The 15,390-nt window shown below is 39.3% G+C and overlaps 1 protein-coding gene across 1 annotated transcript in view; it reads left to right on the top strand.

The window, feature by feature from the left end:
* Positions 1–15,390, top strand: part of ITGA2 (integrin subunit alpha 2) — a 69,393-nt gene that overhangs the window by 15,825 nt on the left and 38,178 nt on the right. The window contains exons 2-4 of the mRNA XM_026865794.1: positions 3,193–3,316; positions 11,187–11,296; positions 12,460–12,551. Coding sequence (XP_026721595.1) covers positions 3,193–3,316; positions 11,187–11,296; positions 12,460–12,551 — 326 coding nt within the window. The remainder of the gene's footprint in view (positions 1–3,192; positions 3,317–11,186; positions 11,297–12,459; positions 12,552–15,390) is intronic.

Genomic DNA, 15,390 nt, shown 5'->3' with positions numbered 1-15,390 from the left:
TAACTTGGAGAGTTATTCTTCTTTATTTACATGCCGAATGGAATTGTGGCATAGTCATTTGTGGCCTCTGAGAATGGGGTGTTGCTAAATTTTGCTTAATTTCTGACTGAGGGTTGTATTCATTGAAAACAGCAGACTCGGAAATAAACCTAGGATGTGACATGAGCAAAATATTTTGATAAAATGCAGGTATATTAGATCATAAAACAATTACTGGCAATAGCCAATATCTATCTCAACTCCTCTTTTCCCTCTCCCCAATATCCTGACATGAGCTATGAATATATGTGGCTGTGTTTAGTGACAAAAGTATTGCAAAACAGAGTGATATGTCTGTACATATTCTCTTCTTAATAACATGACTCAGGAAATACACTTATCACTAAGGATGTTTCTCAAGGAACTATATTTTAGCAGAGGGTGATTGCTTGCTTTCCAGAGGCCAGCTGTAGATAGTGGTTGTTTGAAATAACTAATATATGATTTCCTGGTTTGAGTTCATGGTAAAAAAGTAGTAAGTGTGTGAGTTGTATTTAGTCTTCTGCTAGTAACTTTTGTGTTTTCTATTCTGTGGGCAAAGGTACAAAATTTATTGAAATTTTTTACATCTCATGAACTTTTCCTGCAAACCTGTGGTTGTGTTTTTAGCATTCTTAATATGATATTGTTATTACTATTGCAGCTAAAATACTGTGATGGGATGTTTTATGCTGATATAATCCCTGTCAACCTCTCTTCCAAATCTGGGTTTGGGACCTGGAAGAGAGTGATACGAATAGTGAGCTCTCTGCCTATCAAAACTAGAGAAACGCTTAAAATTTAAGCTTACATTTCTCAGATGCCAAAGATTGGCACATCTCTCCTTAAAGGGTCCCTGTTATAAGGGATTATCATAAAGGCTGTCACTTTACTACATAATGACTCATTAAATAATCACAGTGTGACATATTTTGTGTGTAGAGCTGATAAAACTCATTCTGTCTGGGCACACAGGAAGGGAGGGGAAACGGGAGGTATGTTGTTTAACCCACGCGCAACTCTGTAAACCTGCCTCACCTGGGCACCTTGGGCAGTAACAGGCAGTGCAATCACAGGTCATTATTTATTCCATTGCTGCCATTTATGGAGGGTTGTCAGGAGCCATAAGGTGTTCCACAGCTGGACTGTAGCTTATTCCTGGGTTCCCATCATTGTCTCAGTCCTCCCAACTCCAAGCTGGGGGAGGCGTTAATCTACTGCTGGCTATTAGGACACTCCGTCCCTTTTCCTGCAGCTTCTGTAGCAGATATTCCCCTAGATGTCCACCCACAGCTCTGTGATCAGAAAGAAATCATGTCCTTTATGGATGAGGAGTGGGCCTCCATGACCTGCAAACTCATAGCACTTAGGACGTTGACCCAGCCCCCACTGCCAGTTTCCCCCACAATGGCATGGAGTGCCATACCCTGATTCCTAGGCATGCAGGTTCCCAAGGAAAGGCAATTAATAACATGACCACAGAAAAGTGGAGTTTCAGTGTTAAGTGTCATGATTTATTAATGTAGTTCTATCTTACATGTTTATGTTTCTAAGTTTTCCTGTTTGGGCAACTGTTCAGATTGTTTAGACTGAAAACAAAGGCTTCTGGCGTGATAATGAAATGACTCCAAAATGTAGATAATCTGATTTTTGTTCCAGTGCTTCAAACATAAAGTTGCAGATAGACTGTAGAATACAGATAGTATTAACAGTTGCAGTCAGTTAATTTTCTTTTTAATGAAAACTGGCTGCATGGCCAGGCCCAAAGGGTGGTGGTGAGTGAAATCAAATCAAGTTCATGGCCGGTCACAAGTGTTGTCTCCTAGGGCTCAGTATTGGGGCCAGTTCTTTTTAATAGCTTTATCAATGATCTCGATGAGGGTATTGAGTGCACCCTCAGTAAGTCTGCAGAGGATGCCCAAGTCATGTGAGAATGTTGATCTGCTTGAGGGAAGAAAGACTCTACAGAGGGAGCTGGACAGGCTGGACCAATGCACTGAGGCCAGCTGTATGAGGTCCAACAAGTCTGAGTGCTGGGTCCTGCACTTGGGTCACAACAACCCCCATGTAACTACAGATGTGGGGAAGAGTGGGTAGAAAGCTGGCCAGTGGAAAAGTGCCTGGGGATGTTGGTCGACAGCCAGCTGAATGAGAGCCAACAGTGTGCCCAGGTGGCCAAGAAGGCCAACAGCATCCTGGCTTGTATCAGAAATTGTGTGGCCAGCAGGACTAGGGAAGTGATCATCTCCCTGTACTCAGCACTGGTGAAGCTGCACCTCGAATACTGTGTTTCGGTTTTGGTCCCTCACTATAAGAAAGATGTTGAGGTGCTGGAGTGTGCCCAAAGAAGGGCAACACAGCTGGTGCGGGGTCTGGAGCACAAGTCTTGAGGAGCAGCTGAGGGAACTGGGGTTGTTTAGCCTGGAGGAGGCTCAGGGGAGACCTCATCGCCCTCTACAGCTACCTGAAAGGTGGTTGTAAAGAGGTGGGTGTTGGTCGGTCTCTTCACCCAATTAGCAAGTGATAGGGCAAGAGTAAATAGCCTCAGGTTCCGCCTGGGAAAGTTTAGGCTGGATATTAGAAAAATTTCTTCACTGAAATGGTTGTCAAGCACTGGAACAGGCTGCTCAGGGAAGTGGTTGTGTCTCCATCCCTGTTTAAAAGATGTGTAGATGTGGCACTTAGAAACATGGTTTAATGGTGCACTTGGCAGTGTTAGGTTAACAGTTAGACTAGATGATCTTAAAGGTCTTTTTCAACCTAAACCATTCTATGATTCTAATGTACCTCAGCAGACCATTGATGAGTTTGCTGTGCCATAAGCTTAATTTATGTCTTAAGGTAAAGAAGGATAATAGACCTCTGAATCATATTTCTTGCCTCCCTTTGGCTAAAACATTCCCATTAGTAATGCTGCAACTTTTGTTAAGGCAAACAGCAAATGAGTCAATGATCTCTGCCCGGTGTTGCAACATGTAAAGAGTGCTAGACAGGCATTACACATGGGTAAAAGGGTACTGTAAGGAAAAGGCTGGGGTTTTTTCTTGCACATGTCAAAGGCTACATTTTATTTTCTTGTGTTGGGGGAGCTGGCACAGATGAAGAGCCTTTTTCACTGGGATCAAAATTCTTCTTTAATTGCTTCTGTGATAATCACAATCTTTCTGTTAACAGGCATTCTTCATAACTGTTGTGAAGCCTACAATGTTGGACTCCTAGAAGCAAAAATCTTTTCTGGTCCATCAAGAGAACAGTTTGGATACGCAGTTCAACAGTTTATCAATGAACAAGGCAAATGGTAAGCAGTTTGAACAGCTTGTTTTATGTCCAGTTAAAAGGTTAAGGAAAAAATGTTGCAACTCTTTTTTCTTTTATAATTCCGCATTTCATTTAAATGCTTTCCAGTGATTTCATTTTTATTAGTTATCTTTTTATGAATAAATACTTACGTTATTAAAACAAAAGTTGAAATATTATAAGGACAAATACATGTGAAGGTTCAGGCTTTTTTCTTTCACACAATGTGATCTGAGGTCTTTCTTTCTGTTAATCTTTTAATTTCATCTCCAATACACCAGTTTCCTCAGACTCACAATTTCTGAAGAATTTTAACTCTCATTTCATTCCTTCCTGTATCAATAGCAACTTTGTTACACCTTACATATATATGGGACATTTTTACACTTTGACATTGCTGAAGTTAAACCAAATGATTAGGGCTTGGAGTTCTAATTATTAATATTAAAGTGAAGTTAAATTTGTATGACTTTGTCTGAAACAGTCTTCAGTGTTGCTTCTCAAGGGAAGGCATATATGGATGTATATAATAACACAATGCTGCCAAATGCCTAGTGTCCTCTGCATCTCTTCAGCCATAAGATGATGTGCCACAACATTTGACTTAAAGAGTAATTAGTAAAATATCTTTTCTAGTAATATTGATTTCAAAAAGAACTTTAAAATATTAACCCAGAGTAAGCCCATTTAGTGGAAAACATGTTGTTTCTTCTTCTGCAGACTCAGCAACCACAAAGGTTAAGGTGTCTTTCATGGCAAGGACTACATGTCTGTAAATAGTTGACTGGTAGTCAACTACTTCAGGTGGTTATTTGTGTATACATAGTTTTAAGTCTATAGCAGTAAGTCACATAAGTTCTCTATATTATCATAAGCAAAGACATTTTAGATGTGCCATTCTCCATAGATCTAAACAGTGTCAGACCCAAAATAGCCACAAACTGTCATGTTTTTTAAGTGATGATGGACAGATAGTAACTGAACTTTTTTCAGTAAAAAGAAGGATGTCAAAATCTGAAATCCATGGAAATGCATATGAAAACATATTTTACAGTTAAAGTTTGGAAAAGCCCTCATAAAAATATTGAGCTAGCTGAGACATTTATGCATAGCCCTGCACAGAGACACTGTGCAGTTGCAATTGTTTGCATATGCAGAGATCTAAGACTACCTAGATATAACTGCACCTACAGCATTACTGTGTTTACCACCAGTGACCAGGAGGCAAAGCAGGAGGAGAGCAGAGCTGTATCCTTTGAACTAAGAGCTTGGCATTTCCTCTCCCTCCTTTGAGTATGCTTCCAACCTACCCCCACGCTCGCCTGATGCTGTGGTGTCTTCTCACGTGTTTCTGCCTGCTATAATTATGTGTTTAGTCACCCATAGATCAGAGCTCTCTTTTAAATTTTTTTTTTTCAAAAAAACTTCTGTGTAAAGCCATTGAAAGAGAACATGAATGTCTGCCTGAAGTGCATTGAATGTTTTGTCTCATACATGAAGAAATTATGTCTTGTGTTTTATCCTCATTCTGAGTTTTTCTGTAAGGAGCATTAAGTTCCAGACTTGCCCAAGCTATTTTTTTTTTTATGTTTCCCTGTTTTATTTTTACTTCAGATATAAAAACTCCTCCACTACCACTTTCTCAGATAACGTGTGGTGGAGTTCAGGAAAGAAGGTAATTTTGCATTAACTTTTCCTATCTTCTCCCAAGTATATGAGTATTATGAAGCTGAGAAGCTTTTCTGTAGATAGGCACTTCATCATTTGTTCTTTCAGTGCATGTTTTTTGACCATAGCTCCAAAAGTCAAGGGAATTTTGTCAGCTCTTGTTTGAGTAACCATGACTTATTAGAATCTTCAGTGAAGAAAAGCTCTTTCCAGTCTCCCTCTCAAGAAATTATTAGCCAAGCTTAAAAAAAAAAATGTCAGTTATAGTGTAGTCTCTCGTTCTTCTCATCTCTAGTCTATTTACTTTTTCATGGGACAATAGAGCTTTTTCTCCTGTGCATTATTTAAAAAAAACAAAAAACAAACACAAAAAAAAGCCACAACACTCAAGCTGCTCAGTAGAGTTGGTTTCTCCCATAAGCGATGTAGAGGCTGCAGTCTGTGTGCAGTGTTTGTTGACATGGCTGAACTAGGAGTGAGATAAACAATCTGATTTTTGCATAAGATTGGGATGCTGCTTTTTGTCAGAGAGGACCATTTATCACCATATGTTTTTATGAAGAGACTGTTACTGTGCAGCAAGAATGTGATACACTTGAAAACTCTGTTCAGGCTCAGTGGGGCTGCTCATCACATCAAACAGTGCTGGGATGGCACCTCTCTCCAAGGGAGAGGTTATCCAGAATCTGAGATCCACCAGAAATTTCATCACTTCCTAGGCCTTGCTTCTGTTAATAAAATCTCATGATTCTTTATTAAAAACATCTTTAACAATCCTGTACTCTTTCAAAGAGCAGAAAGGAGAGATACAGGAAAAAAAAGCAGATGATAGTTATATTATTCAGCTGTATTTCTGGGAGGTACATCTCCTGAGGCAATAAGGGCTATAGAAAATGAGAGGAGAACTTTTGGTGAATTAAGACTGCATTCATCAGTATATCACTTTTGCTTGAAGATGAGCTCAGAGAGAAGAGGGCTGCCAGTCCAACTAGGAGTGCAGGGCTATAGAGGGGGCTGGGGTGTGTTGGAAAGCTGTGACAGAAGCCAGCAAGGGAGCCCTTTTTGTGTGGAGTCGGATGATCCAGGATAATTGGACACTGGTCTGCTGTGCATTGATGGGCATTGATGGCATGCGGTGCTTGTGAATAAGGACAAACTTGCAAGTCAAGCATAGCTCAAGCTTTTCACGATGTCTAGTGGGAATTTCAAAACAGGAGCTCTTTAATGAACTCAAGGAAAATTGTGAACACCAAAGAAGCTCATCAATTAAAAAAGTTTCCGCAGTCTCTCACACAAGTAATTAGCCACAACAGAAACATCATTTAGTTTACGCTCTGGTTCCCCCTGTCATGAGATTATCTGTATTTGAACCTTAACTTGAGACCAAATTCTCTGTTATTTTATAAACATAATCTTTTAGAAGGGTGGATGGTACCCTGTCAAGTTCATCTTGAGTGCACATGCCCTGAACAGCAGCTGATAGTACATTCTGCAAAGATGACAGTACTTCATGCTGAGATTTGATTTTATATCTGTCTCAGGTGAGGAAGATTGAATAGGTGTACATAGCTGTTAAAATGCTTTTTCTTACCCATGTGTGTCTTCAGTTTGTGGATACATGCCACAACAGAGCTAAAATCTCAGTCTGCTGTTGAGGTGCTGTTTGGTATCAGGTTGCAGCCACCCTGCTCATTGGTGTCTGCGTGCTTAGGATTTGGAATTTTTGAATTTAATTTTTTAATTTGTTGTGGGATTTTTCTTATTTACAGTATTTTGTTTCATTACATATGACAGTAATGACATCTTAATATGCACTGCCTTTACTGATGTATCATATAATCACTGCAGTTTCAAAAATCATTGTATACTGCTGAGTAGACATAAAAGTCCAGCAGCCTTTCTCCTGAGGTGGTGTGTTGCCTCCTCAGACCAATAAGATATTTTGTCAAAAAGGCACATTTCTGTAGCAATTTTTGTTGAAATCAATACATTTTCAAAGACTTCTGATTCTAATGAGGATGGTAATTTCTGCCAACTTTTTTTTGGGAACAAAACGCTGCCATTGTTACAGCTCCATCTTTTCAGTGCCAGCACCACTGCTAATGTTGAGTTCTTTGCCCAGCTTTTCCTTCCCCCAACTTCATGCCCTACAGTTTTGCCTTTTTCCTGCTTGGAGAAGCACCTCTGGCTTCTGTCTTCTAGGCCTTTGTCAGTCAAACTCTCGTGCCATAGCTCACTGTAGTTTTTGAATCTTTTGTTCAAAGGATCAAAAGTTTTAGATGGTGATAAATGTTTTAGGGTGTGCAGAGAATTATCCATGAGAGTGAATCTCTGATCTTCATCTCTATTTTATCGCTTCCTGTAATTGTAGTGAAAAGGGCCAGATGATTTCAGAGGAGGTCCTTTATACTTTTATTTTCCTATTTCCTATTAGCCATCTTTGTGTTTAAAGAAACACACTAAAGAGCAAATGCATGAAAAGAAGTAAAAAAAAAAAAAGAAACCAGAAAATATAAAATGGGCTCTGCCAACAGCTGGGAATTCAGTCCTTCTCCCTGAATTCTGATTTTGTTTTCTGCTACATCACATTTTGCCAGTTACTAGCTTTGTCATGGTGTAATTTCCCAGAAATAATTCCAGTTGCACTTTGATCTGCCACTCCTGCAGCCTGTGTGGTATGGCATTGCTGCTGAACTTTATTTGACTTCATGTCGTTCCACTGCTTTGTATACAGTGTTGTAGGAGCTGAATAATAAAATCAGTGGCAATATTACATGCTAATCACTATAGTATTGTGTAAAGACAGTCCACAAGGACACATAAGAAAGTTTTATAAAAATAAATATTTAACTCATGGCTGAAAAAGACCCTTAATACACTATACATGATACAATTTATTTGGAAACAAGCATTTTCAAGTATTTTAGTACTCATTTCTAGCATTCTTTCCTGATGCATTCTGTTTCACTCTGCTTCATGTGCATCCTACTTAATCACAGTAAAAAATATTTTTGTAGTTAGCAGGATGCTAGCCAGATACTCTCTTGCATTCTTCACTTCTGATGTTTCAGAAAGATACACATGCATTTTCCCAGAGCAGTACTGTGTAACTACTGTAATGATTTATGTTAATCTTCAAAGGCACGTAGGATTTGCTGATTTCTAATATAGATTAATGCTAGTATTAATCTTAAGTCTCAGGATATGAGAGAAATAATAATTAAGTTATTTCCTAGGACCTTTAAGGTTGGCAATTAAAAGTAGAGGACTAGGCTTGACAAAATCTGATTAATAACTTTTTCACAGGAGCATATTAATGGCAGGTTAGACTAGTTAAGTCAAATAAGAAAAGAGGCTTAATAGCACTGTACTTTTTTGAAAAATCACTGTCAGTAATAGTCAGTTCTAAGTGTTAAATTCTGTGTATGGAGTGCATTTTTTTTGGCCTACAGCATAGTTATGGCATTGAGATTCATGGACCCTAGAAATCTACAAGCAAGGCTAATACAACAAAGGGGAAGGCAGTATAACTTTCAGTAAAGTATCAGGAGTGCAAGCTGTATTAAAGACAAAATGAAGTTTTCTCTGATTACAGTTGGCATAGATTTAGATTTATGTTTAAAAATAGAAAAGTTTGCAACAGCTATAAGGTTAGTTTTAGGGTTAGCAAAATACAGTTGTGAATATTACGTTCTAGAAGTGGATTGGGTATGAAGAGTCATGGTTTCTTGGTATGACTGGATGTCTGTATTGGAATTAATGTTGAGGTTGGGGAAAACAGGAGTTTCAGAGCCCACATTAATGCTAAGCAGCATAAAGCCCATGGAGTGATTGCAAATATCCACACTCAAAGGGGAAGAACTGCTTTTTCTAGACTGTGGGTAGTGTTTGTCTCTAGTTTTTGTCAATAGCAAGGATGAGAGTTGGAGTTAGGCTTGGATTTGGGAACAGCTAGTGCTCAAACACATTGCTTCTCCTCTTCTGTCATTCTGACTCTGCTTATGACTGAAACTCTGCTTTGGGCTTCAGGATAACCCATTGCTGCAGAGCAGTGCCAGTGTGGCACTGAGATTTGCAGTGAGTTTCGTGACCAGATGGTGTGGTGCAGGGGGTATTTCCAAGATCTGTTAAAGGTCATTCTTTGAACAGTACCTGTCTTCTTGCAGGGACTCTGAAATACATTTGCATTCTGGGAAACGCAGAAAAAAAATGCAAATACTTATACACAGTGCAACATTTAGGTTGACAGTTAATGCTGAAAAGCTGTTACAGTTTCGATACTACATGTGCAGTGCTGCCATTCTTTTTAAAACTGTTTTCTGTTTCCATTAAAACTATTAGCCCTTTCTCTCTCCCATCTGCCCAGTTAGCATTTTATGAATGTAAATAACTGCCGTATGTAACAATGGGGGAGACTAACACCATGTCTTCCTCCTGTCAGTCGCTACTGACTGGCTCGAGCCCTCTGTGTCACTGTAAGTGTTTGCAGGTTTTATCATCTATCGGGACAAGACCAGTGTAGTAGTTTCTCATGAGCTTTGGTTATTTGGTCCTGAGCGGTGGTGGTGGTGGTTTCCACTGTGCAGAAAAGACTGTATTCCTCAGAAAATAACAAGAAGATCAGAGGCTTGCTCATAGCTGGTGTAAAAAACATTGATTTTATATAGAGAGGTATTTGTATGAACCTGAATTGCAGACTTAGAGATGCAAGAACAAAATCCTGTTCCTGCTGCCTGCCTAATCACTGTTTTTCAACAAAGTAACTGAGAAGGAGGTAGGTATTTTTAAATATTCCTACACAAAGAAAATAAAATCTGAAGTTACCCCCAACTGAACTGGTAAAACAGAATAACATTATTTGTGCCCTTAAGTTTAATTGAGATGAAATAAACTAAAAAAAGCAGTTGGCAGTATTTTCTTTGAGAAAGCTAAAAAAGGACTCAAACGCTTGCTTGTACATCTAAAACTTCATATTTTTATCAAAGCCATTTTATTCAAAGTAGTTATAAAATTGCAGCAGTACAATCAGACGATCCCTGGAAAATTATTATGATATATTGTGGTTGCTTTGAAACATAATTTTGTAAAATGTGTTCTTCTTATAATGCAAGGTCTTTCAATTAGCTACCTATAAAATCTTAGAGGATGATAGTTTTGCTTTTAGCAACGTCTTGACCACCTAAAAAAAACTGTTTTTTAGAAAACTCCATATTCTGTACTGGGGTCCCATTGCTTGTCCTTTTACTGTCGCATAAATGCATTAATTACTACCATAGTGTGTTCTGTATGAAAGGAAAGCCCACAGTCCCTACTTTCTAATAATCCAATTCATTTTTTCATGTCCCTTGAGGTCATCTTCCTATGGCTGTGTTTTGCCTTACCCTTATTTCACTGCAAGTTAAACTGTATAAAGAACTGTACTCCATTTCTAGCCCCACATGGCCCTATACTGTCTGGTGGCTTCACTGTGAGTTGTGCTGAAAAATAGGTGTTCTTAAGCAGTATCCCCAGGGGGTAAATTGACTAGTTTTGTGAGGGCTTTCAGGTGAAAATTAAAGGGGTCATGAGGAGCAGATATCGGAGGGGAAACCTTAAGGCAGACAGACAAAGGATTGAGTCTGAGAGAGTGACTCACTTTGTTTTGTAGGCACAAATTACCATAAATCTTTTTTGTTCAGGATTAAATACTTCATGCAGCAGACTGTTACCACCTGCAGTATTTTCTTTCTGACTCAGCTTGTCAAGGTGTGGCAGTGTTCAAGCTCAGACATAAGGATTTGACTGTTGCTGAGCAGATCCTGTAGGAAATGCTGCTTATCAGTTAAAAGAATAACTTAAGGAGTTGGTTAACCATTAACTGACAGGACAATTTTTTTGTCTCTCAGTCCCCAGAATACATATATGTTTAAATTTGTATGCATCTGTATATAGTAATATATTTGCTGTTTCCAATATAATGTCACAGAAACAACAGTACATGTATTTTAGGCAGCCTGATCCCCAGAGGCTTCTCCACTGAAGCTGCCCCTGGTGAATCCAGTGTATTAAGTAAAGCTTCTGAGAGTTCTGGAGAAAACTCCTGAGTGCCTTAGGTGCTATACCTGGTAACAGCCTCTTTACCTGTTACCTATAGTGTGCGTGCAATAATGCTGCTGGACTCTTCCAGTATTGTTAAAGATCTAATGAAGTTCCTGTTACTTTAGGTTATTGGTTGGCTCACCCTGGAGTGGCTATCCCACTAACAGAACTGGAGATATCTATGCATGTCCTGTTGATACATCCAAAACCACATGTAAAAAACTGAATTTACAAGGTAAGTTGTAAGGAATAATGTCCTGCTACAATGGTTCAGTTTTTCCTTGGTTTTGTACCAGGCCAATCTATTTTATTAAATCTTTTCTTAACTCCTTCTCTGCATAATTTCAGTCTGTTGTGTGTATGTATGTGTGTGAGCATGCTGCAGGGACTCAGTGCCAACTACTGGTGAGATCCCTGTGTGTGTGAGTGAAAATTAGTGCCTGCTGCTGGAATTGGGCCAGGAGTGTGGGTGCCCTGACCTGGGGTCCCAGCCTCTGGTGTGACTGGGATCTCAGCATCAGCTGCTGGCGCAGTTGGGGTCTTTAACCTCCAGTCATGGGGCGGGAACGGTGTGTGTCCCAAAATCAGCTGCTGGGGGGAACCAGGGCTCTATGTCAGTGAGGGGCTCTGCGCTGGCAGCTGGAGTGGGACCAGGGATCACAGCCCAGGGGGGCCTTGTGAGGGCTGCTGGGAGGGTGTCTGTATTGTCCCCAAACCAGGTGTGCGTGTGTGTGTGTTCACCAGCCAACTTTCTGCTGAGCCAGCCAGTGTGGGGGGCTCAGGTCCAGGTATCTGAGGTATCTGGTGGGTGAGGGGGGTCCCTGTTGCTGTGCCCAGGGGGCCTTGCAAATGTGGAGTGCATCAGTGCATGAGTGGATACGAAGACTTTCCTGTCTCTGTTTTTAAACTAAGTATAAAATATTTGGATACAGTGAAAGTATGGGGTAGCAGAGTGTGCTGAAATGCCTACTTTGTATTTATTTGTGGTGTGGAGCATTTCAGTCCTTCACCACCCATTCCAGGTTTTTTGTCTAAAGTCTGATACTGGGTCAGAGGAGTCTGGTGTCCCGAGGAATGTAATAGTAGCTGCTCGGCTGCAGCTACTCAGCCAGCCAAAAATACTCAATAGGTAGACCATTTCTTCCTCTCTTTGCCTTCAGCTCTATTGAGGGCAGGTACTCAAAATGGCCACACTTAACTCAGGTCTGTAGTTAACAGTTAGCAAATTTTTGACAAAGATTAGCTTTCATTTCTTTTGTCTCAGAACTGTATGCATCCATTTGGAAAAGGCATTTTAGGTTCTGAGAAATCAAGCTTTCTAAAAGGACTTCTAATTTACTAAATTGCTTCTACATCTTATTTACTATTTTCTAATTACTTAATCTGTTTTTATTTCAGCTTTAATAAATATTGCAAATGTGACTGAGATAAAGGAAGATATGAACCTTGGCTTGACTCTGATACAGAACACAAGAACTGGAGGATTTTTGGTATGTATCAACGACATATTCAGTACACACAAATTCCTGAGGAGAATGAAGGAACTAGAATTGTCCAAGCTGAATGTATTTTATTATGCAGCATAGATTAATAATGTTTTGCATATTTTAAAATATTCCATCCCACTGTCAATTACCTATGGTCCAAAACCAGGAAAATAAATAATTCTCTACTTTGTTATTTGTCTAAACATCATGTAGAAGGGCCCATAATTAAAGATTCTGTAATTTAGGCCAGACAACATAGGCAAGAATATTTCCACCATGGACATCTTTAAGACAGTCTTACACAGTTCTGATTATGCTTTCAAAAAAATAGTATGGGATCTCTCCACCATATGCATTTTCACAGTGACGTTAAGATTTCTGGTCCTGTGGTTCTGTGATATGTTGATTTATTTGGTTAGTGAACTGTAGAGGGATGCGTTTTCTGTGTGTATATTCTGCAAATCACTCTTCTTGGAGCCTGTAAAACAGATATCATTATTGAAAGGAAATAAATGACTGTTTAATATGATTTTTTTCTAATCTTAACCATAAGCATGAAGACTGTTGCAGTGTAGGTGTATTCCAGTTCGATGCATACAAAGGAGTCATGTGCAGTAATTAAGGGAAACAATAAACTACAGACAAAAGAGCTTTGAGACTGACTTTAAGCTGTGTGTTTTTCTGTTGCATCTTCCTAGTAATCCTAAAAGTATTCAAATGTTTATTAACTTCATTACCATATAGCCCAGTCCACTGAAGTACTTAAAAAATTCCAGCCTTTCAAGTAGCTCTCTGAGTTAATCATGACTTCAAAATACAGCAACAGTGCTCTTTTTGATTGTTGGTTTGAGAAGATATTGATTAAACAAATTTTATTCTCTCTCTTGGTTAATACCTTTATTTACTGTTAACACTGTCCCGTGCATGCCCACTTTGAATCTGTATTTTAAATTTTAAAACATCTCATGCAGAAGAATTTGTGACTTCTAATAATATTTGAACCTCTCTCTGTTAAAAAGAATTTCCTGATTCATACGTTATTGACTGTCTCTACTTAAATGGCATAAAGTAACAAAAAACCCCAAGAGTTAGCCATGTCTTTGGCAACAGGACTTCTATCTGACATAGGGAGAGTATGGTACTGGAGATAGCTGCTTATTTGTGACTCAGCCTCAAGAGAAATCAAAAACCCCATGACTTAGTTATGTCAAGAATTGGACAAGTGGAGACTGTCTGCTCGTAATTGCAAGCTGCTGCCATGACTTTGCTCTGAGATGCTGTCTCTGGCAGCTGGCCTCTATGATGGGCTCTTTGGGTCATGCCTAGGGCTTCATCCTCCCAGCTCACTGGGCTCCTTCCTCCTGCAGCTGCTTCTCTATTAACCTCCATATGCTTGCATCAGCCTGGGCTAAATCCCTGGGCTTCCTGACTAAGTGTGACACAGCCTGGTGTGTCTGTGCCTCAGCTCCAGAGTCCTGTTGGTTCAACAGTTTGATGCCATGAGATTGTTCCCCACAGGTGTCCTAAGTACAGGACAGTCATTTCAACATGCTCATTACATTCTCTGATGCATGCTTAGTCCAGTTGGAAAGGTGCTTTTTTTCCAGATTTCTGATTTAAGTTTCTATCAGTTTGTTCTTGGGGCAGTGCTATGCCTTGAATTGAAATAAACTGCTCCCAATTCCCTACATGTAATATCTCCCTTCTGTATTTATCACCCCACAATCGTTCTTCTTTGTCCTTTGCCTTGCTAAATAAACACAGAGGGTTTTGGCTGAAATGTGCTTTTTAAAGTACAGTTCTCAAATATGAATGACCAGATCTATGCTGCAGTCCACATGAGTATTTTCAGGGCACTGTATGTGGTATTTCCCTGTCTCAGCTGCAAGTGCTTCTTGTCACACATCTGTAGGCCTTATTTGCTTTGCATGCTGGCTGCATGCTTATGGTCATCCCTGCAACCAGCCCCTGTCTGATTTGTCTGCTGCTCTCTCTTCCACTCCCAGTTTATGTCCGCATTTCTTAACAGTTGTCCTTAGGATCAAGTCTATATCTCTTTCTAATATCCAACTTTTCAAGTTCAGCACTTCTTGATAGGTGATCTTCCAGTTTTCCCCTGCATTAATGATGCGTCTTAAATTTCTAACCATAACAATGCTAGAACATTAGAGCTTTTCCATAAAGTGAAAATCAGTAAATTTTATTAGAACATTTCTGGGTTTTGCTCCAAGACTAACATCACAATACTGAGTAACCACTAATACAGAAGAAAACTAGAAAATGGGCAAATGACATTGATCTAAAGAACTTCAAAAATAACTTCAAATTAAAGACTGGTAACTATCCTCCAGCTTCATAGTTATCAATATAGATGATTTGTTTTGTACCTCTCACTGCTGTAAATACCCATTTTTTCCAGTAAAACTAATCATGCACCAAAAAACACTTAAGATCAGATAACATAGTTATTATATTTCCTATCTCTTGTCTAGAAAATCTGCCATCTTCTCAAATATGTTAGGATAGTTTGATGTGGTCTACCACTGGTAAACCAGTGTGTGAATTAGCTCAGTTTCCCATTACTTCTGCCTTTACCCATTTTTTCAGCATTCTTGAGAAAAGGATAATAATGCTCTTCATTCTGTCTTCCTAAATGGAGGTGGTGTGTTTTCTGTTTTCCAGTCTCTCCTGACTGGATAGGGCAATCAGAAAGTGTATGTAATTATTTCTGTCAGAACTGTCATACAGAGGTTATGGAGAGGTTATGTTTTTTTTTTCCTTGAGTTCCTAACATGATTTTATTTTAGAGAGAAAATCCGTCCCCTCCAAAGTATCCTCATGA

Source organism: Athene cunicularia (genome assembly GCF_003259725.1).
Source record: "Athene cunicularia isolate RWA chromosome Z unlocalized genomic scaffold, athCun1 chrZ_part1, whole genome shotgun sequence".
Classification (NCBI taxonomy): Eukaryota; Metazoa; Chordata; class Aves; order Strigiformes; family Strigidae; genus Athene; species Athene cunicularia.
Note: the sequence above shows the minus strand (reverse complement) of the source record. Positions and strands in the feature narration are given on the sequence as shown.